Here is a 24,443-nt window from a genome sequence, read left to right on the forward strand (position 1 = left end):
TTATTAAAAATGTTAAATATTGAAAAGCAGCTGAACTTAAAGTTAAGTAAATATTTTTAAATTTCGTATTTGTAGATTTGCTTTGGGAATAAATCGAATTTACATATACCATAGTTTATATTTTTTAAACTTTTTTATATTATAAGGTATAGATTAATATATTAAATGAAGATATACATTCTTTGATTTTCGGAGACTTTTCTAACTTGAAATTCATTTATATTTTTATAAATGTATTTTTACTTTATATACTTCTCTATATAGTAGTATAGATTACTGTATTAGATTCCTCAATTTCTTTTGTTGATCTACTTCAGAATTTATTTACTAATCGAAATTTTTTATATTATCCCACTTATTTAGATTAAAACTAAAATAAATATTTATTAAAGATTCCAATTTTATAGACCCAATGATTACTACAAGATATTTTATATTTTAATCAAATGCAACTAAAGTGAGATAATTTATAATTATCCTTTCTGGTTGTTCTACTTTGAGAATATATTTTGTAACTGGAATTTTAGATATATTTTTATGAACTGTTTTCTTTTTAATCACTAATTGAATTTTTCTACATAATTTCCTATGCAACTCTCTTTATTTATTACACTTCTCTATGCAATTGGGTTAATATTTTATGCTGTAGCATTTCCTGGTCTGTCTGTTATGCAATATGTTAAGTATGATCATCTTCCGTCAGTGGACAGCAGAGTGATCTGTGGCATGCAATGCAATGAAGCTCTCTAATCCAGAGACTCTTGTGTGTGATTGCTTTGTCATTGCTATTGGCTTTGGCATAGATCTGATATGAGCCAAAACATGTGTAGGCCTGTCGATATAGCTGCCAACGTAGTTGCTGTTATTGTTGCTGTTGTTTTTGTGGTGGCGGTGGTGCAGTGGCCATAAAGCCAGCGCCATTTGAGATTAAGTAACTGAGCGCAACATGTTTGTTCCGAGTCCCGTCGATCGTTGGCCAATAAACGAGGCGCTTATCTTAACAAAAAATCTCTAAATTGATCTCGCAAAACCTTTTAGCATATTTTGCGCGATTTGGCAGGCGATCAAGCGATGTGTGTGTGTGTGTATTAGTGTGTGTGTTGAGGCCAGTTTTTCCGGGCCTACAAAAAACCGAGAGTTGTTGTATTTGGTGATACCCTTGGCTAAACAGTTTCTAAATTTGCATAGCTGAAATGTAACGTTTAACTAGATTTATTTATAGAACTTATTACTACTTAATTCAAAAAGAATATTTGTTAGAAAATATATGTTAAATACTTTTAAACTTCTGTATGAATTATGAACTAAAACTTCTTATAAAATCTCATTCATTTCTAAGCTTGATCACATTTCTTTCGTTAGAGTATTTTTCTATTTTCATACCCCTTAATCACAGCAAATGTTGTTCTGTTTTACTTGGCTAATTTTGTTGTTTATTTTTATATAAATATACATTTAAAATGTCTTGATTTTTTATTTGTTGCCTTGCCTGGGCAACATAGTCTCCGAGTCGAAGGAAACTACTTACTAGTCTAGTTGACGGTAACTGAAGTCTGGCGCGAACTGCGCCCCATTAAAAACTGCCAAGCCATAGTCATAAACTTCTAAGCTATCAAATTACAGAACGATTTGTTAGATGCCGACCGATGCAAAAAGCCAACGCGCTCGCATCTCTTTCGCTCTCTCGCTGACTTGACTGGGCGCACTAATGGATTGCCATGGCTCGAACCGGGTCTTCAGTCTTTTGGTCTTCAGTGGTCCTCGTCTGTTGGTCTGGACTTTAACTTGGTTTCGCTGAACTCTAATAGCTCATAGAGCGAAGAACGAGAAGCTGGAAGAGATGTGGAGAGAAGTCGCAGCATGTCGGCAATGCTGCGATATCTTTGTTATAAATCTGTGCGCCAAGTTCAACATGGGTTTAGGCCGCATGCTGTGTTTGTTGTAGCTGTTGTTGTTGCTGTTGCTGTGGCTGTTGCTGCAACGTTTCCTGCAACTCGTAAAAAACGCTCGTTTGTTGCCTTTTGGCACGCGCAGAGTGCGCAGCCTGCAGACCGAAAAGGTTAAGCTGGCCAACTTAACCCTCTGCCGCTTTACGCGAAAGTCGAAAGTTTTTCTAGCCATCATAAACGAATTGATGGGCTCAATTTTACAACTTTATAACATTTTCGGTTGCTCTCGGGGCTTTTTTTTTTTGTTTTTTTGGGGGGACATAAATGTCTCATGGGAGCTGCCAATTGGCTGTCAACTTGGCCAACAGCAAATTGCATCATTTGCATGTGGCACACGAACCGAGCTCTCAAAGTAAGCCATTAACAGTGACTTTACAGCTGCCGCTGCCACGTTTTTTTAATTGTTGCAACTGCGTCTTAAAGTCTCCAAAGCCAGCTTCAAAGCCAATGCAAAATCAATTGCTTTTCCGCCCGCTGTGCGACCCGCCTCGTAAATAAATAGACGCAGTTTCGTTGCAGTTTCGGCTTTATGACCAGGACAAAGGCGTCCGTTTGCAGCTTTGACTTTTATAGCCAATTGCTCCCAAGTTTCCCCCCCTCTTCCAGCACTTCCTTTAAGTTCGATCTATAGCACAACAGATCAGTCAATCAGGGCGTTGATGAGTATTACGCAAAGTAGGGGAAATTTCCAGTGAGAGAGAGACACATTTTCTCTCTCTTCAGTGCTGCAACGTTGCATTTCGAATTTCGAAAATAAACTGCAGGGGAGAGTTTGAACAATGAAATAGAGAGCTGCGACTGAGAGAGTATTGTGTGAGAGTGAGAGAGTTTTGTGGTGAGTATAGTGTGGTGAAGAGCCGATTGGTAGATCATTTCTTGAATCATGGTCGGAGTCTGTATGCGAATGCAATTGGTTTATGATTTGCCAGTAAAACAATGTCTTATTTGCTTGGTGTTGACTTATTGTGCGAATGGGAGAGAATGTACAAACTCTAATTAGACAGAGAGTGGACATACGATTACTATTAAAATAAAGCGGACTTTTAACTTAAAAAGTGTTATAATAAATCAATGATTGTTGAAAGTGTTTCTCTTACTTTTAATAGAAATATATGACAGATCTTGATGAAGATAATCAAATCCAGTTCTTGAAATTCAACAGATTTATAGAAATATAGTATTTTCTTAACTTTAAGAGTAATAAAATCAAGTTTCTGTAACAGATTAATCGAGAAATAATAGTATAGTGTAATTTTAAAGTATTCATTCTAAAAGTATTTATTTATTTCCTATTTGCAATTGAGTACATTTTTTATATGATTATGACAAATATATTGTAGCTTCATATATTCTTCTGTATTTGAAGTTTTCTTGTAAATTTATTTCCTATTATGAGTTGAACTAGCGCCGGCGCCGTTGTCAATTGTCACACTCGACGCACAAATGAAATATGAACTCGTGTAATCAACTCTAATCAGACCGAGAGTTTGAGGTAGCCACAGCAAGAGAGTAGCAATCATATTTTCGCGCCATTAAATTAGCCAAAGAATGCGGAAAGTCGCAAGTCAGAGTCGCAAGTTAGCGCAGCCAGCTGCCTCGCATCATAAGTAACAACTAGTTTCAAATCGAAATTCAAAATGCGAACTGCAGCTGAGTCGCTGCAACTGCGACTGCCCTCAGCTACTTAAAGACAATCAGCACGAAGTCGCTGTCCCTGTCCCAATGCAACAGTAATATCTCTTATCCCGAGCATTAGAATTTGTCTCTGCTCCGACTGCCGGCGGCTCTAACAAGCGTTGCATGCAGCCGCAGCAGCAGCAGCAAACGGCGCACGCGCCACATTCGCTTTCCGAAGTGATCAGCAGGCGGCAGTCGGTGGAAGATGAAGAAGCAGATGCCCCAGATGCAGGCATTTGCTTTGCTCTCAGTTCTTCTTGTCTCTGTCTGTGTTTGTTATGTGCGCTTTGTCGCCGGCGGTTAAATTATGCTCAAAGTGTTAATCAGGAAATCGTTGTTGTTGCATGCAACAGATCCCGTCGACTGAGCAGGGAACTGAGTGTACCCTGGACCCTTATAATGTGTGGCGTCTGTGCATACCCTGTAAAGAGAGTGAGAGAAAGTAAGAGAGTATAGAATACGTAGATCATTCGAAAGAAAGTATTAGAGAATTAATAAAGTATTTATCGCGATCAACTATAATAAAGATATACTATGACTGGATTAACGAAATATTTAAAATAATGCTTAAAATATTATAAATGTTTTTAGTAAAGTCTACAACATTTTTGAAAAGTATCATAAAGAAAAATTAATAGATTTTTAAGCATCTCACATTGTATTTGCAGCGTATCTCTCAGTCGATCCTTTAACTGTCGCAAATTCTTACTAGTTTAGTCTATGCTTAAACGAGTCGTTTAAAGATGCAACAACTTTCAATTGCCTCAAAGTTGTGTGCAGTGAAAGTTGTGGGATTTTATCACCCCAGCGCTGAGGAGAAATGTTTCCAGCCAAAGTAAATTTACCCCCAACTATAAGTGACTACTGTTTGAAGCTTGACATAAATCAGGATCAATATGGGGAAAAACCCCTGCATAACAAGATAGGGCTAGATAATGACAGCTCCATTTGGCTGACAGTTTTATGGCAATAATAATGAAACAAGAGATGAAAACAAAGATGAGGTAGTTGGAGGTTTGGGAAAAAGAATCAATGATAATAAGGCTGACCGCACCCAAAGACAGGCGGATAGATAGGGCGACACTAAACTAGTTGAATTTCAATTAACAATAAAATTGAACCATAAATCGGACAAAGGCCACACACAGCCCGCAGCAGCAGCAACGACGAACGACGGCGATTCTACGTCGATTGTTGACGATTGTTATGATCGCCGTTCGATCGCAGTTCGATCGCTGGTGGTCTCCCCAACTCTTTTCAAATGAAAATTAAGTCAAGTTATCAACAAACAACAGGCACAACAGCAACGACAACAACGACGTCCCAAGGAAATTGAATTATCAATGGGGCAAGGAAAGTAGTAAGAAGCGAATGATCGCCGCTAAAGTTGTAACGATCGTTGGACGCGACACCTTCCGAAGCAAAGCGCCGCACCATCTCACAACCACCACCACAGAGCAGAGAGAAGAGATCCAGCATGCGTGTGGCATACTTTAAACTGTCACATAAACTTGAACGCTGATTAGCACAACAAAGTCGGATCGCGGACTCCATAGGAGGATTAAGGCGTAGAGTTACTATAAATCATGAAAAGCCAAAAGCTTCAAACCTATTGTTTACACATTGTGCGTCACCGATATTTGGTGGCATTAACTCATTTGATTTAAGTAGCTTCGAGGGGCAGGGGCCAAAGACTTCGACTTTTAGCTGGAGGTATATTATGACAAGTCAGCGTGTGAGGTCTGCAGATGAAAAAAGAGGAGGGAGACAGAGCGGGAAATTGAGTCAAAGTGAGAGTTGACTAGTTAAAATAAAAGATCGTTTTCAGATCTCTTCCAACTCGACGATAAAACAAGGAAGACGTTTTCGCTGGTTGTGCACCTGCAGCTAGACAAAGTTGATATTAATTTTTAATTGATCAATTATATTTCCGAACAGTAACTACAACTACAAGCTGTGCGAGGAAAGAGTGGAAGAAAGATGCAAAAAGCTTAAGGAAAACATAATGCTTGTTGCTGATCATAATCGAAACGATTTAAGTGATTGCCAAAGCTACAGAAGAAGCAGAGTCAGAAGTAGGAGAAGCCCAATGTCTCGACTCCCAGCCACGATCAGCGATCGTTTTGAATGAATCAAGAAGAGAGCCGCAACTACAGCAACAACTCGTGTCTGCACCTGTTGCTGCATGCAACCAACAATCGGGTTGTTGGGCTGCCGGGGCATGAACGGTGTGAAAATGCATTTGTTTTTTGGTTTGTGCAGAGTAGCGTGGCTAATGCTGATGATGATCACAATGATCGGCCGCTGATCACGATGTGAACGCAAATAGGCGGAGTTTTAAATTTAATTAAAAGTTATTAGCGTTAACCTCGCAGGCTTTTTGGCATTTAACAGCAGATCGTCGTGATCATTAATGATCACTTGAGCCATATGTTTAGTAGCTGGCAATTGGCCATATTCATTTCAAAGATCTCCCCCCTTCCCTCTCTACTCGATGCTTGATGATCTGAGCGACATGTGTTAGATCATTGGACAACTCATTTGCCGATCGCAGATCAATTGAAAATGCCAAACACGTACAGCCATCGAACATGACGATCAACACCAAGCGAGTACAGCTAAACTGAACTGAAACTGAACTGAATTGAACGGCTCTGATCGCGTCTTGATCAATGCTGATCGCAGCTGATTAATTTCATGTTGTGCTGTTGTCAGCTCTGCTGCAAAATTGTTTCAATTAATTTAGTGATTAATCCAAGTACGTGAGCGGTGTTCACAAAAGAGTCTTTCCAAGTCTCCTCTTAACTAACTCACTAAACTGGGTCATAAATGCAGATGATGCAGATGAAGTGCATTGAGGCTTTTGTGCTTATAACTCATTTAGCCAAAGGAAGAGAGAGAGAGAGAGAAATGCAAGCATAAATAGCGTAATTGCGAAGCAATGACCACGATGACCCAATTTCCTTTCCTGCCAACTACAGTTGACCAATAAAATCAATTTTAATTTGGTGTTAATGCCGCTGCACAGAGTCACAAAAGGCGATGAGCTTTGATGGGTCCGGTTCGCTGGTTGCCTGATGGTGGCCCAGGCAATCGACGGATCGGCGGGGCCATAAACGGCATTGAGGAAATTATAAAGGCATAAAGGCGAGCGCGCAGCAAAGAAGTCAAGTCAAGTCGCCTGTGCCACATGCCACATGCCGTATGGCTGCTGGCCAGTCGAACGTTTGCCGCATGTTTCGTTTGTCGAGGAGTCGAGAGTCAAAGTCGAAGTTGGAGTCGAAGTCGGAGTTTGGAGCTTGGAGTTTGGAGTCGTCGGGAGTCTCAGGTGCAGACGTTGTCATGCATATGCATTTGATTTATTAACCTTTCATAGCCATTCGTGTCGACAGCAACAACAACAGCGAAATCACAAAATTAATGCGCATTGAAACGCCAAACATGCAAAGCAGCGCGCTCACCAACCAACCACACAACCGAGACACATCGAGAGCAATAGAGAGAAGATCGATACGGAGTGGACGGAGGAGGGATCAACGATCCTTTCATGTGCTTCGACATGTGTTTGATGCCAAAAACAGCGACGTGCTCTGAAATCTGTGGCCCCAGTTTCGTTTCGTTTCTTTTCGTTCCGTTCTAAGCGTTCAAAATGTTTTAAGTAACCAAGTATGTATGTGAACTACACACGCATGCCCCCAGTCTTTGGAGGCCACCGCAAAGCACAGCCACAAGTAAAGCTCTCCTGCCACAGGGTACAGTTATGTCAGCTACGTTTTTGGAAGGCTTGCCCAAATGCCAGACAAACTGGCACGCAGCCACCGTCGTCGTCGGCGTTGTCTGACAGCAAATACGGTAGCCTTTTGTGGTATGGATCGCGAAACGCGAATTTCGCGAACCGCAAATCGCTTTCGAACCCAACAGACAACAATAATTTTGCGTGCCAACACTTTTTGCAGACACTGCCTTTCACAAAGGGTATGTTGATTACTAAAAGAAGTTGGTAACCAAGGTTGCTGGGATAGAGAGAGTTAAAATTAGATTGTGATGTAAAAAAGGCGTATTCATTCAGTAGAGCTTGCATTTTTTTCATAGAAAAAGTTTCATAGCTGATGCGATCAGTTTATTTAAGTTTAAAGGTTAATTTTTTAAAAAAGAAATTAGTTTTGGGGTTCACTTTCTAGGACAATTGAGAAAAATAAATAGTAAGCTGATAAAAGGTTTTAAGAATTGAATTAAAATCAACTTATTTTCTTAAAGTGCAAAAATGCATTTATTTAACTAAATATTTTACATTATAATGTCGTCAACATTTAGACAATTTTCGTATAAGAATTTCTTCGATTTGTGACTTCCTTTTGAAACCGTTTTAAATCTATTAAAAAGCTCCACACAGATCGTTGCAGCTCACATTGAAATATGTGTAGAAATCAGGTTTAATAATTCATGGCTTTGTTTTATGAGGAACTGGGTCTTTTTCTTTGGACCTTCTTTCACATTGTTTCTAAAATTTTTCGATATGTTATTAAGAATATTTAAAATTGTTATAAATGCATACAAATTGCATGAAAATGAGTTCAATATGTTGTTTATAAACTATTTACATATGTACGTTATTTAGAATATTTAAAATTAATATAAATGTATACAAACTGCATAAAAATGAATTCAATCTGTTGTTGTTTTTCAACTGTTTGAATATGGATATTGAGCATTAATATAAAAGCATTTAAATTCTATAAAAATGAATTCAATCTGTAATACAAAAATTGCAAATGGTTTACAAAGTTAGAGCAATGCTTGATTGCTTGGACTTTTTCCCTTTTTGTCGCTTTGTCTGGATCAAACGCTTTAGCATTGTGTAACCTGCCCGACATTCTAAGTACACCGTATGTGTTTGTGCGTGTGTGTTTGTATTTGGATAATATGGTTATGGTAACATGTTCGGCGTGTGTGGGAAATTTGCTGAGTTGATCGCCAGTAGCCAGCGAGCAGTGCTTGCTTTGCAATCGTTGCACTGAGCCTTTCCGACCAGGTGCAGTTATGATTTATGCGCCTCAACGACGACGACGTCGTCGTAGCAGTTGTTGTTGCTCTCGTTGTTGTTGTTGTTGTTCTGCTGCTGCTGCCCTCCCCAAAGCATTGAGGCTGAGGCGTGGGGGCGCCGCCTTAACGTTTCCAACGGCGTAAATTATATTGGGCTTAGCATAAATCGTCAATTACAGCACATGATTATTATTAGGCATTATGGAGCCCAGGACGGGCCCTCTAAACCTGCGTTGTAGCCTGCAGACTGTGCTTCAAGCTGGGCCACGCCCGCGCCAAGCCCAATCCGGCCAGGGGTCTGCTAAAATGCGCGCTTAAGCGCCAGTTTTAAGGCATACGCAGCAGCAGCAGCAGCGTCAGCAGCAATGGCAACAGCAGCATCCTCCCAGCCAAGGCTTTAAATTATGGCCTAGAACGCGTTAGGCTTAGTCTTTTGGACAGCCCTTGCAGATCACACAAAATATCCACTAAACTGGCAGCGTAGAGTTGGACACGTGACACGCGTGTTCAAAAAATTAACTAACAGCAAAGTTATGGCCAGCAAAGATAGCTAAAGATGTTGTCAAGTCTGCGGCAAATACTCGTAGAATATCATTTCTATAGCAAAACAAGTAAGAAAGCTACAGCTGAGAGTGCTCGACTTGAGAAATCAAAAACTATGTAGAATTTACTTTAAAATATACCAAATTAACATACTGCGAACAGATATAGCTAGAGATGTTGTCAAGAGTGCGGCAAATACTTGTATAATATGATTTTAATAGCAAAACAAGTGTTAAAGCTACAGTCGGGTGTTCCCGACTGTCAGATACGCGCAACTCATTTTTAATAAAAGCAAAATAGTGTGGTATAAATAAATATACTGCGAACAAATGTAGCTAATGATCTTGTAAAGTTGGCGGCATAGAAGTACTATATAATTTCTATAGCAAAACAAGTAAGAAATCTACAGTCGGTATATTTAAAATATACCGAATTAATATACCACAAAAATACTTGAATATACCAAATGCTATATTTGGTATACTGGTTGAAATTCTACCCAATATGTAGCGGATATAATGAATACTCTACTCTCTTTTCAACCCAATTACTTGATTGCTGCTGTGATCTCTTTCAATCCAATCGTTGGTTGTTCCATCTCTAAGCTAGAAAAGAATACAGTAGTCACCTGGCAGATCGCGTTTCTGCGATATCGCCAAACTAATATAATTAATACACCTTTCATTAGATGAGGCAATGCTGCGTTGTTTTATCGAACAAGATATCAAAGCAAAAGGTATTCCATAAGCTGATTTACTATTTATCGATATAACCGGAGACAAGCTTATAGATACACAACCACATGCAGATGCGATACATATGATCTCTGCAGCAGCAACAGCAAAAGCAACAACAACAAAAACACAATATAAATCAATCAAAAGCGTACAAGTTCATTGACAGCTCGCACAGCTTGCCGGCCTCAAGCCAACAGCAACAACAACAACGAGAATTGTAACAACAACAAGCAAACAGCAAACATGATCCATGATCCTCTTGCAACGGGTCTATGGCCGGTTGGGGCCTGTCAAATCGCTGGACCACATTGTAAGTTATGATTAGCTCAACGCGCTCAAGATTTAAGACCGGAAACGTTGTCGATCCATACACAGAGTCTGAAACGAGCCTATCCCTCTCTCTCTCTCTACAAGTTTGCCACTAGAGAATCTCCCTCTCTCTCTCTGTCTCTCGTACTCTGTGGCGGGCGGGCCAATAATTCAAATTCAAATCTCAATAGTTTTGAGTGATTTGAAATGTGATTTGCGCTTTGTTTTGACTGCAGGCAACATTGCATTTTTATTGGCTTTTCAAGCCCGCATCATCTGAAATCGAAACTGAAAACACACGAGAGTTAGTCGTAGAATAAGAGAGGAGAAGAATGGACAGAGACAGAAAGAGAGAGAGAGATAAAGAGGTAAAGAGATGTTTGAAGCACCCACTCGATGACGCCAAATAGCGACGCATAGTTTTGCATAAATTATGGCAAGTTATTGACATTGTCTGAAGCTAGTATTGAAGGCAGACTGCGAAAAAATCAAATAGAGAATGCTAACTAATCGAAAAGAAGTGCTAAAGAATGATAGAATCAAAGATGCTCTCTATATATAAATTTCGTTGTATTTGGTGATTAATTTTAAAATCAGTTTTAAACTTTAAAACTCCTATTACAAAACGCAGATTAGGAAGTTTTGTAAACAAAAAATTTACATTATTAGTATGAAGTTTAAATTTAAATCATTATAATAAAATTCGAAAATATTAATGAAATTAGGAATAGAAATCAAAAATTTGTTCATATCAATTCAATTGTGAATAACTTTTTAGTCATTGTTCAAGTCTATCCAAATCTATGTTTCAATCATAGGGTATTAATAGTTATTCCGCAGCTACTGAAAAATTGGCTTTAAGAGTGGCCCAAGAAGTTTTGAAAAGTATAAAAACCTAACTGTAACTGATATGTTCATTGCAAAGCTCAAGAGATCTTCACTCACAACGTTAGCTCATTGATGGTTAAAAATCTGCATTTCTAAACAAAACTCTTTAGAAAAGTTGCTAAATAAAAGGCAGAAACTCCTCTCTTGTTTTAACTGCCCGGTTCAGTTGAGTGTTAAGAAATCCTAAGCAATCTTAAATAATTTTCCGCATCCCAAATTTATTATTTGTGAAATAAAAACGCAGTCTTAAACGATCAATATGTTTTGGCCATAACAAGTGCCAGTTGTTGTGCCTCAAGACTTTCGTGTGCTGCTTTCGTTGTAACAAGTACTTTTCTTGTTGTTGTTGCTGTTCTTCTTGTTGTAATGGAGTTTTCCCATGACTGCAATTCGAACTGTAGCAATTGGCAACGTGGCATATTTTGCATATAATTGGCAATAAAACTTCATGTTAATGTGCAATTAATCATATTAGCAATTAACTTTATGCTGTTTCTGCTGCGCTGCACGAGATCGTCGCCGATCTTCGATGATCGTGTCGCAAACTCGCTTAGATGCCAATGTCAGTGGCATATGCAGTTATTCCCCCTCTCCACACTGTTCACCTGCCACAGTGTCTCCCTTTTTTTTTTTTTTTGCAACGTAGTTGTTGCCTCTTCCCGTGGCTCGATCCCGTTTTCAATTCCCATCTTGCTCCCAGGCTGAGCTGGGCCAATTTTCAAAATTTATATCTATGTACGAAACGCCAACAAGTTGGCCGCGATCTGTGTTTTGGCCAAATTGAAAAAGCATACGGAAGCCGAGAGTCGAGAGTACACACACACATACACAGATGTGTTGCAAGTTGAGTGCATAAAATTTAAGTATTATGATCGTACATTGCTTGCTTGTCGTTTTACGAGGCAGTAAACTGGCGCAAAACAAACGCATATTAAATGCAAAAATAAAACAGAGAAAGTTCAATTAAAATCAAGGCTATGAGATACCCTAAAAGCGTGAGAAGTATAGCATTTGAAATTTTAGAAAATTATTTTAAATAAAAGGTTCTGAAATACTCCAGAAGAGTGAGCAGAAAAACGTAAGAAATTTTAGAGAATAAACAGATACTTTTAAATTGAAGTTTTATTTCTATTTCTAGCCAAACTTTTATAGGGTATTTTTAAATAAAAAACAATGTGGCAGGCAGCAACTAGTTAGCCATCAATTAATCAACCATGCGTAACGCCATTTGGCACTAAGCGGGGCCTCCACACAATTGACAACCAATAATCGTTAATTGTTTTCCAGTTTTTCTTTATTTTCTCTCCTATTTATTTTTGGTTGGTGTATTGTTAACCCTTTTGACGACCATCCATTGTTTATTTTTTTTTTATTTCGCTCTTAGGGGATTCACAGCATGTCTGCTTTGAGAGACTTCAAGTGTCTTTTCATTAGAGTTCTTTCTTCATCGGCAAAGTGCCGAATATTGTAGTCTTTGGCTACTGGGCATGCGTCTTCTTTTAGCCATAATTAATAACTGTTAACTTACTTAGCGGTTGTATTGTGGCAACTAATGAATCGCATTTCCATATAACTCTGCCGTTTCATATCTGCCGGAATGCGGCGTGAAGCGTGCGACAAGCTTAAAGAACTTGTTAGCGAATTGATTAATGTCTCCTCCACAGACTGTTGTCCCCAAAAGCAACTAACTCTGATGTTTGCGACGGCTACCAAAATCTATTATTTATTCCACGACAAATGCGATTTATTAAAGCGCAAATAAGCCGAAGATTTAATTTATGAATTGCATTAAATATTTCCATATTTAACTTTTTTGTTTCTATTTTATTTACAGGTTTGTTTCGATATATGAATATTGAGTTATTGTTTTCCATAAATGTGATGTGGGTAAGTCTTAATCTTTTATCATGATTTTAATGTACAATATTATTTATCATCTTTAAATAATTTTGTGTTTGAAATTTGTGTATTTAATATTTAAGTTTCCGAGGATTGCTTTGGGGTTTTGACTTTCTTGTGCTTTTGATTTTCATCTGCGCACAAAAATATGCAACACTTTTTGTGTCACGATCTTCTCGTCCGTTTGTCCGTTGAGCGATTTTAATTTCCACATCATTCTCATTTTTAGTTTGAGTTGGCACTTGTAACTCAATGTCTGCTGAACAAATTTAGAAAAGCGCTCAATTACATTTCACTTTCCAAGGGAAGGCCGCACAGCATCGCGCCGTGCCTTCCGACAGGCACAACAAACATGTGTGTGCCAGCCACTCTCTCTCTATCGATCTCCCCTCTCAGAAGCGTTTAGTGGGTTATACAATGTGTGTTCCTCTTGAACACAGTGTCGTGTATTTCCCAATTGTAATTTAACTGCGGAAATTTTGTTGTTTAGGAACGAAATCCGATGGTTCGGCATCCTTAGCTTTTTATGATATAACAACTATTTTATTTGGTGCATGAAAGTTAACTTTTATTTTAATTATAAAACTCGCGAATAAGAAAATATTCTATTATTATTATTAAAATACTCGTTATTATTATTAGTTCATATTAATAAAATAGGCTTAATGTTCGAGTAAGAATAAGTAATGAACTGCTCTTTAAATAAAATGTGTCATAAGATTCAAGTCAATAGCAAATAAAAGTCTTTTCGGACACGAAACTAATAAAACACTAGTTAAAAGATCCTTAAAGAAATAAATGGGCAAAATTACTGAGGAAAGAATAGTGATATGTCCTCCTGAAATTCCCTTAATTTTCGTGTCACGTAGTGCCCAGAAATACCGTTGGGTTATTCCAGCAAAAAAAAAAATGCTCATTGAGGGGGACGAGCAACTAGCATCAGAGCAACACAGTGGCACACTCGGTTGAATTCGTTTCATTCTGGGCCTCATTTAATTGAAGAGATTTATTTGTCGAGCGCTGAGCATAATGTTCAGTTGCGATCCGACGACAGACCCCATCGAACCGAACGGAACTCAACTGAATTCGTATTTCGTATGAAAGCAATCGCGTCTACGCTCGCTCTAAAACAACAACTGCGTACTATACTTATATAGTATAGTACACATTAAAAAATACATAAAATAATTATAACAGTGAAATGAACGAGAAACAATTATTATTACTAAATACACGTTCGCAATAAACATTTTGATTGAATTACTATTCGTGTGCTGCCTTTCTGTATTCAGAGTGCAGTCCAGTGTGTGTTTGAACAGAGTCAAGTGTGCAGTTAGTTTTCTCGAGTGCCGCGGAAATATTTCTGGAATTTTAAGTGGACCGCTAAAAGTGCTGAATAAATAACACAAAACTAAAGTGTATATAACAACAGAGAATCAGAACAAAACAAAAGGAAAATACAATATTATACAAAAGTTTTAAGTAAAACGTGACACAAATTTTGGATACGAGATTTAGCAATCGCTGAGGTAAGTTTGCTCTCATTCTCTAAATCTATTGTGTAAACTTTTCTATATTCGTGTATGTGAGTGTTTGTTATTATTTTAAATAGTTTTTATGTGTGTGTGTGTGTGTGGAGTGCAGTGCGTAGCTTTTTCGTTTGCGTAATTGCGAAAATTATTTGTTTAGACCACTTTTTGATTGACCGCACAGCAATTTGACTTTTTTAACCCAGTCTTTTTGTTTGTTTTATTTGTTGTTGTTGTTGTTCTTGTTGTTATATATTTGGGGGGAAACAAATGGCAGCAACTATTATATTGTGGCCCCAACCAAACCAATTTGTGTGCTTGCCTTCGTCGCAGTCAATCGTTCAATTATCAAAACTGTTTTTATATGCCCCTTCAACCCATTTAAAAAGGGGGCGGCATGGGGCGCAACAACAGCAACAACAACAACAACAACTACAACAAGAGCATCAACACAACAAGTTTCCCCATCCAAAGGCACATGCCACAAATTTTATGCTTTATGACCAAATTGAAAGCACTTTTTCTGTGTGTTGTTATGTAGTTGTTCTCTTTCCGAATTACTGCTAGTTATTTGGTTTTTCCCATGAATTTTCCAACTTCATCTCTTTAGTTTTTTCCACATTTAGTACGGTTGCCGCTGCTGTGTTGTTTATCAACACATATCGGTGGAAGCGTCGGCATTATTCCCGCACGAGAGCGATATGAACATGCAATATTTTTCTCGCCGCATAAACAAACATTTTTAAATTATCTGTCTGTACAAGTTAACTCGCATGTGTCTGAACTGTCGAGGCAGCTTTACGCCACATTGCTGTGCTTCTGTTTCACATACCCTGTAGGAATGGAACGTAAAAAGAGTCGATTCACTGGCGGGCACAAAACACCTGGAAATACGAGAAAAGCTGAAAGGCTTTATTAATATAATATTATATATAAAGTTCATACTTTATAAAGATTTGTATAGATTAAGACTGTTTTTGCGAGGTATCTGTTAGTCGTTCTTCCTCTGCATTTACAATTATTACTTGTTGCTTCTGTTTTGTAGCCTCTGGCAGTCGCTGGCTTGTTCCATTTCAATGTAGATCGTCACAGATCCATTTGTTTAGCTATTTGTTGAGCTGTAACACTTTTGTTTAGCTTGTCCGATGGGTAGATCGTTTACACACACACACTCACACGCACACCCACATCGACCACAACAATTAACAATCAACACACACGCACGCATACCTGAACAATTTATTTAGTTCACAACCTTCAGGAACTCACGTATTCGCGTGCATATTTTAATTTCCAAATGCAACGAACCAATCCAAAAACAAAATTGCACACTTCGATTGTTATAAAATCAATTTATAGGTTTGAACGTTAACGAAATAATTTGTGCAAAACTGATTTGAACTTGAAATTATGGCTGGGCAATTTGCGAAAGTAGAATTCAACACTCAATGCTCAATTGTTGAGGTGTGAGAAAAATATTGTTTATTTGCCAAATACTGCCAAATCATTTGTCTATTTTTGGCGCCGGCCAGCACAGGAAATATATTATAGACGCACCGAATATTAAGTACGAAGGTCACATCGGGTTCGAGTTCGGGTGCGGATGGTGTACAAGAAAACTTGTGTCGTCTCTGACGTGATCAGGAAACTCGTGGCGGGCAACCCTTCCGACTGAATACAAATGCATATGGCCCAGACTCGTGCGCGACTCTTTTGGGGAAACAGACGACGACGACGACGCGTCGCATCGACACACACATGCAACACACATGTGGTTCGAACGACAAACACAGAAATCGAGGCAAGGCACAGGCCCAGACTCGACCCGATAGTAGGTAAGACCCAGAGAAGAGAGACCCTGGATGTCCCGCCCCTGGATATTGTTGATGTTGATGATGTGCCCACATGTCAGACAGGGCGAGGCACAAGGCAAGAGGCGCTTCGCGAAGTCCCTTGACTCGTCGAATGACAACAATAGCGCACCAAATGCGACTCGAAACAATATTTTCCCTTGTCTTTTTCCAATACGATCTGTTTTTGGAAAGGAAACGAGCAACTTTTAGCGATTTGTGTTACCCTGTAAAATTAACGTGAGCTGTAAAGTGAAAAATGTTTCAAAATTTTAGTTTAAATGCGTAAGATTTCTTTTTGAAATTTTGCAGTATCTTTTGAAAAAATTGAGAATGTTGAAAAAGATTTTTGAATTGAATGCTTAATAATTCTTGATTTTATTTGCAATCAATTAAAACTTTATAAGGAGATCTTCAAATCAAATGCCAACTAAATTAAAAAAAATTAGCAGTATTTTCAGAATACTAAATTCTTCATAAGAACTGAAAATCTTCGAAAATCCAAATTAACTACCAAAATAACAAAAATTTAGCAGTATTTTCAAAATACTAAATTCTTCATAAAATACTGATAACTTTCTTTTACTTTGGTAGTGGATTCGAATTTTTGAAGATTTTCACTTTACATTTTATTTTTACATTTATTTATTTATTTTTATTTTATGAAATATTTAATATTCTGAAAAAACTTATCAATCTGGAATTGAGTATTACATAATTGTTAGTTATTGAAATTACAGGGTAACTTTTGGTCGTGCATTTGACCTGCTGAATGTTTGTTTTTAATTTCTTTTAATTTCTGTTGCCTCTGTGGCACAGATGTGGGCTGGAAAGATCAGTTGAGAGCACATTGAGAGCGACTGTGTCTGTTTTAATTAAGCGAGAGTCGAACTCGCGGGAGTGAGAACAGCAAGGGTAGTAGTGGGGGCAGAAGAGACTAAGAGAGAATGAGAGGGAGAGTGAGTGCATCGACACGCATATGTGAAAAATTAAGGCTGTCTGAAAGCGAAAAAGGCGCAAAAGATGCGGGAGAAGCGAAGGCAACGATCGTCGTCGTCGATTTGAATGCCCACCCGGCAAAAATACCCAGCATACACTCGCACACACACACACACACACACACACAGACAATTGAGTGCGTTTGTTCGCTACAACAACATACATTGAATTTAACGGCAAAAAAAGAAAAACGGAAAGAATAACATAAAAGTGGAAGCAGGGCCACTAAATTGAGTCGTTTGAGGCGCAGTCGCAGTAGAAGTCACAGTGAGTAGGACGCGTTGTCAGTTGTTGCTGTTGTTGCTGCTGTTGAGTGTTGAGCGTAGGAGCAGCATCTGTGTGTCTGGTGATCCAAAGTCTCTGCTGAATTTAGAACAGTTTTCAAACGGCACTGCGGAAATTCACAACGTACATTTCGAATAGCGCGCGTTGCTACTAAACAAAACAACAAAAACGAAAAAAAGTATCGCAGAATCTATATCGCACCCTCAACACCATATAGAAGAGCTTTACTGTTCTCCCTACACAGTACGATTCTCTTACTCTGCCTGCCTTTCGCTCTGTTGTGTATCTGTGTGTTTTTGTGTGCAAAAAATAGAACATTATCGAAAAAGTAGCTGCCATTTAAATGAACTACATGCAGCTGTAGAATGTGTCTGCGACTGTGCGCGTACTTCTAGGTAAACACCTCATTACCCTTCTCTATATAGTACCCCTAGTGCCAACGATATAGTTTTTATATACTAGCTTACACTATTGTGAATTTGTGCGGGTTGTAAGTTTGGAAGAACCGCTGAAGAGTTGATCAACGCTAAGGTCAATAACAACATAAATAAAACGTGAAAAGCGTTGTGATCATAGATTTAGTAAAAAGTCGATATGAAAGAACGAAAAGTAAAAGTGTAAATGGTTTTGAGTAATGAAAAATATGACTTTTGTTTAGATGAGTTTTCTCAAATTCTTATTGAATTGTAACAGAATTAATAATTTGACTTTTATAGTTAAATACTCAATATCATAAAACCGACTAAGTAAATCTGCATGTGAGATCATTTGCTTACACTCAATTTTGTATGGCACGCGCTTCAACGATAAAAAATTTTAATTCGGCGGAAATGTGCGCGACATTTTTAATTGAAGCTCGCCAAAATGTAAATGGCTTTTAATCAGCTGAAATCTCAGTTATATGCTCTGAAAAATTAATTGGCAAGCTCAGAGTATAATTTAATTAAATGCGAAAATGGACAGAAGCAACGTAAAATTAGCCGAAAATAACATAAATTCTTCAAACGCAAATGTTTATAAACAAAATGAACGCGCACCAAAAAACCATCGACAATTTTTACGACTTTCGTGTGAAAGGCATTTTGTGCATTGCCAAAATAAAGCACAAATTGCGAAAACAAATATCGAATTCGAATTTTGAACTGGCATTTTCCGGTATACACAAAAGTAAAACACAGAAAAAAAGCGGATGTGCGCTTTACACTTTGCTACAGTTTTACAGTTGAATCTTTTCGCTCCCTTGTTTGACAACGAATCTCTGGCAATCGTCCCTCGTGCCATCTGCATGCGAGTTGATGCTGTAGATACACACAAAGATGCACCAGCTGAATGTGTATTTAGAGTGCAGCGCACTTGTTTGGCGGTGTCTTGTGCTCCCTTTTACATGAAAAGTGTCGCAAATGTTGTACTGAAATGATCCATTTTTATTTGAGGTGGATAGGGGAAAGTAGAAAGAGTTTGCTTCGCTTAGGTAGTTGCAGATTTATCATTTTTCTAATACAAAAAAGTTCAATATCGTAAGAATGAGTTTGCTTTTTTAATAGACTTTCGGCTTCTAAGCTAACAAAACATACCTGCTAGATCCTCATTTACTTTCCTTTGATTCCTTTCTTTTCCTTTTGTCTAATATCTTTACTATTTCATTCCAAACAGAAAGCAACATAAATCTAATCTTCCACATTCCATTCCAGGTGCTGCAGTCAATCAGGCAGCTGCCATATAAGGTGTATAACATATATGATCTATGAAAATGCACCACACCCACGATCAACAACAGGAGACGAAGACATCATCATAAGATCGCTGGGAGTGACATGTGATGCAAACATGGCTGCCATAAATCCATCAACGCACTGAATAAATCACATGCCGCAGGCGACAATAATTAAGGGCCCATGAGTGCATAATATTTTTTCGGGAAGTGTATTTCCGTTACCCATAAGTAAGCAAGGTGATCATCAGCATTCGATCAAAAGGCGCCGCACACACACACAGAGAGAGAGATAGAAGCGGCAACTGTTGTTGTATCCATCTATAAATTTGAAACAAAAAAAAGCAGACTAGAAGAGATCACTGATCTGCGAGGGAGTCTAGCGTACGCTCTCGCTCAGCTAAAGTGGATTTCCGGTGAATAAAAAACAACAACAACAGCAAGGGAGAGCAACAACACATGTAACACAGGAGAGACACAAAGTTGTTGCAGTTCCAGTTGCATTGAAGTGGATGCGACAACCCCACCGAAGAGATACACACACACACACACATACAGGAACCGGAGACCCGAGTGCCACTTAGGGACAAAGTTACAAAAATAAACATATATCAAGCCAAACATCGAAGTGAACGAGAGAAAGGAAAGGAAAATGCGTGGCGGCAGCAACAGTTGGTGCTGCAACGTTGCCAGCATCATGACACGCTGCCTCTTGCTGTTGCTGATCTTGCAATTCCATGTCCTGACAACGCTCGCAAGACGAACGCCAACCGCCGTCGCCACATCATCATCACAGGAGATGAGCCGGGATTACGATGGCATTGCGCCGTCGTCGTCATTGCCGAATGCCACACAAAGTGTCAACAACATTAACAACGCTGATGAGGATGCCATCGATGGCGATGATGATGACAAGTTGAGTGGTGCCCCAAGTGGTGGCAGTGGCAATGAGAATGCCAAACAGTTTGCACCCCGCTTCAAGAATCCCAAAAAACTAAGAACACTCTACACCCTACCATCGGGTGCAACTCTATCGCTAAATTGTCTGGCTCCCGGCAATCCCGAACCAAACATCACCTGGTATCGTCAGCACAGCGCCAACTGGTCACGCACCTATGGCATCTATCGCAAAACACGTTGGGGCATAACGATGGAGGATCTAGTGCCGGAAGATTCGAGTCAATATACGTGCAAGGTGTGCAATCCTCTGGGCTGCGTCAGTCATGTGATGAACGTGATGGTCAGCGATCGTGTGAATCATAAGCCCATTCTCCTCAAAGGTCCCGCTAATCTGACGCTGATGATCAACGAAAGCGGTCAAATGGAGTGCAAATATCTGTCGGACTTGACCAGCAAAAAGGCGTGGATATTTGTGCCCTGCAACAACACCAACGATTGCAGCATGAATCGCACGGTTATTGCCTCCGATGTCGATATACTGTACTTCAAGAATGTCACGCTGGAGCAGGAGGGTTGGTACACGTGCACCGAGAGCAATAGCCTGGGTCAGGCTACCAATCAGGCGTATTTGCGTGTGGTGCGCAGTCGTGAGGTTAACATGGGCAATGTGATGCGCAATATGCTGACTGTGGGCATCATTGTCATCGTAATGTTGATCCTGTTTTGCGTGTTCTTCGTTACGTATGCGGTGCGCAAGATGAAGCACGAAAGGTTGCTCAAGCAACGCATCGAAACCGTGCATCAGTGGACGAAGAAGGTCATCATCTATAAGCCATCGAGTGGCGGTGACTCGAGTGGATCCATGGACACCATGATTATGCCGGTGGTGCGCATTGAGAAGCAACGCACCACCGTGTTGCAGAGTGGCAATGAACCGGTGCCGTTCAATGAATATGAATTCCCTCTCGATTCAAATTGGGAACTGTCTCGCGGTCAACTTGTCCTTGGCGCCACACTGGGCGAAGGTGCTTTTGGTCGCGTAGTCATGGCTGAGGTGAACAATGCCATTGTGGCGGTAAAGATGGTCAAAGAGGGACACACGGATGATGATATTGCCAGCTTGGTGCGTGAAATGGAGGTGATGAAGATCATCGGACGGCACATCAACATCATCAATCTGCTCGGCTGCTGCAGTCAAAGTGGACCACTCTATGTGATTGTGGAATATGCACCGCATGGCAATCTCAAGGATTTCCTATACAAGAATCGTCCGCTGACCAAGGAACAGCTGGAGGGTTCACACTCCCCGCCGCTGGCACCGCCACAGCACATCATCACTGAGAAGGATCTGATCAAGTTTGCCCATCAAATTGCCCGTGGCATGGACTATTTGGCCTCAAGGCGTTGCATTCATCGTGATTTGGCGGCACGTAATGTTTTGGTTAGCGATGATTATGTGCTGAAGATTGCCGACTTTGGTCTGGCTCGGGATATTCAGAGCACAGATTACTATCGTAAGAATACGAACGGTCGTCTGCCCATCAAATGGATGGCGCCCGAATCGCTGCAGGAGAAATTCTACGATTCGCAGAGTGATGTCTGGTCCTATGGCATATTGTTGTGGGAGATTATGACGTTTGGGGGCCAACCTTATCCGGCTATTATGTCCGCCGAGGAGCTCTACAGCTATCTGATGTCTGGTCAGCGCATGGAGAAGCCAGCGAAGTGCTCGATGAACATTTACATTCTGATGCGACAGTGTTGGCATTTCGATGCCAGCGCTCGGCCGCCGTTCACGGAGATCGTCGAGTACATGGACAAGCTGCTGCAGGCCAAAGAGGAGTATCTGGATGTGGACATTGCCAATCTGGAGACACCGCCCTCGACCAGTGACGAGGAGGAGGAAGAGGATGGCTCCGATATGGAGCAATCGCGGTATCATTACTAAATAAGGCACTTCGATATAAACGATGACCGATCGCCAAACATAAATTTATACTGTACATACTTAGCTCTCGGGCCATCAATTAACGATAAGTCTGTAAATCGCTTGAAATTTCAAAATGCACCAAAGGCATATACCAAATATTTTTTGATTAGCTCTACGATAAAATTATGTTATAAATTATTATCTTTAATTACATTATACAATGTGCGTTTTGTGTGCAAAATAATGTAAATTTTCAATATATAAAAAAGAATTGTCTGCATTCTCTACAAACTTTAATACTCGATGTGCACTTCGTTGAAGAAGAAGTCACGAGACTTTGGCTGCTACTCCCAAGATATCTCAAACATAGTATTAGACAAGTGGAAGAAACAGAATAAATTATATAAGCACCATATCAATTAAAAAATGCAGCTTATTGCATTTATTACCTTGTTTTATATATTCAAAATTTACATTGTAATTGCAAATGAGCAAAATTGAAATTATGTTATAACGAAAAAATGAAATAATTTATAGGCTGCAGTTTTAATGTATACCTTATGTTAGTTATCCACATATAACGGTTGTATTTGCACATGTTGTATTTGTATTTCGTATTTGTATTTGTACTGATTTACGCATTAGTATTTGGAATTAAGTTAAGAAGAATAGAACACACAACAGTTTCGAATAAGTGAAATACTCTATATGTACATTGTCTAGTATTTAGCTATGCATGCTCTCCGAGTGCCTTATGGAACAATAAATGTTGTACTCATAGTCTTAACCCAGCTGGCAAGAAACAAAAAAAAAAACAAAAACATGACCAAGAGCCAGATCATGACGTCTCAATTTGAAAATCTGTGAAAAACGTAGCAACAACAACAACAACAACAACGTGAACAGAATCGACGGCGATTTGGGCCGCACGAGGCACGCGCGTCACTAAACGAAAAATGATGAATGAATCGGCTCGCGGTTGGTTCCACTCTCGGAGCGTTTCGGGTGGGAGTGGGGGATCTCTTGAACCCTGGGTCTTTAGCAATGGCAACAGAGAGCAGCGGTGGCGTTGGCGGCTCGTTTGTTGACGCGCCAAAATGCCACGAGCATCGACTTCGACTTCGACTTGGACGTCAGAGATAATGCCTGACTGCTTGCCTTTTTGCCTTTTGCGGCGCTGGCGATGCAATTAGACGATAATGCAGCACGAGCAAGAAAAAACAAAAGATGCAAAAAAAAAGAGGTATTAATATAAATCTTAAATATATATATGACTATATATATTGGCTCGCCGATGTATTAGCGGCCAGGGGGCGTTTGTTGGCCGAGTTGCCACCGATTGCAACATAATATGATTTGATTTGATTTTTCAAGAAATTTAAATTAAAATCTGCACACGATGTGGTAATCAACATATGATTTAGAGTGGCTTTTAGTTAATTGACGATGATGTCATGAAGCATTTATAAAGCAGACTCAAACTAATGCATAGAGAACTTTTTAAATGTCTGAGATTTGATTATTATTTATTTATTTTAGCTATCCAAAAATACTCGATTGGTAATATGAACTATCTAATAATAGTTAAATATAAAATAACTAGAGTTGACTAGATATATTTTGCTCTTAAATGTAATAATAAGACCCAATGTTTTAGTGCAATTATCAACCCAATTATCAGTTGCTTTTAATTCCTTCTGGCTATACAATGATTGTAAAGATGTAATTTCTCTTAAATGTAATAATATTATTCGTTTAATAGAATATCTGTTCTTCCAAAATATAATTTCCTAAAAGTTCATCATTTCAATCTAATAAAATGACTTTCCAATTGCATATCTTGCTCTTTGCTTAGGCTCTTCAAGTGACATATCAGAGTTGAGAAAGAAAAGTTGTTGGTTAGACAAAGAAATATAATTTTCTAAATGTTCTTCATTACAATTTAATAAAAAAGGCTTTTTTCCAATTGCATTTCTTCTTCAGAGTTAAGAAAGAAAGGTTTTTTGGTTAGACAAGGATTACTTAGATTTAATTCATCTTAAATGTACTTTTATTATATTGTTCGTTGTGTTACTTCAACAGCTTCTTTAATAGAATATATCTTCTTCCAAAATACACTTTTCTAAAAGTTCATTATTTCGATGTAATAAAAAGGCTCTCCAATTACTTTTCTTGCTCTTTGCCTTGGATATAC

At 39.0% G+C, this 24,443-nt stretch overlaps 1 protein-coding gene across 2 annotated transcripts; it reads left to right on the forward strand.

Annotated features, from left to right (window-relative positions):
* Positions 1–14,107: 14,107 nt before the first annotated feature.
* LOC132785967 (fibroblast growth factor receptor homolog 1) lies at positions 14,108–23,141 on the forward strand. 2 transcript variants are annotated; one of them, XM_060792308.1, is made up of 2 exons: positions 14,108–14,574; positions 19,400–23,141. In XM_060792308.1, exon 2 carries the CDS (start codon positions 20,072–20,074, stop codon positions 22,265–22,267), a length of 2,196 nt encoding a protein of 731 aa, XP_060648291.1. In that variant the 5' UTR covers positions 14,108–14,574; positions 19,400–20,071; the 3' UTR covers positions 22,268–23,141. The 2 variants fall into 2 exon arrangements, with proteins under 2 accessions (XP_060648291.1, XP_060648292.1); XM_060792309.1 differs by lacking the exon at positions 14,108–14,574 and adding an exon at positions 17,803–18,103.
* The last annotated feature ends 1,302 nt before the right edge of the window (positions 23,142–24,443 follow it).

This window comes from Drosophila nasuta, chromosome 2R (assembly GCF_023558535.2).
Source record: "Drosophila nasuta strain 15112-1781.00 chromosome 2R, ASM2355853v1, whole genome shotgun sequence".
Taxonomy (NCBI): Eukaryota; Metazoa; Arthropoda; class Insecta; order Diptera; family Drosophilidae; genus Drosophila; species Drosophila nasuta.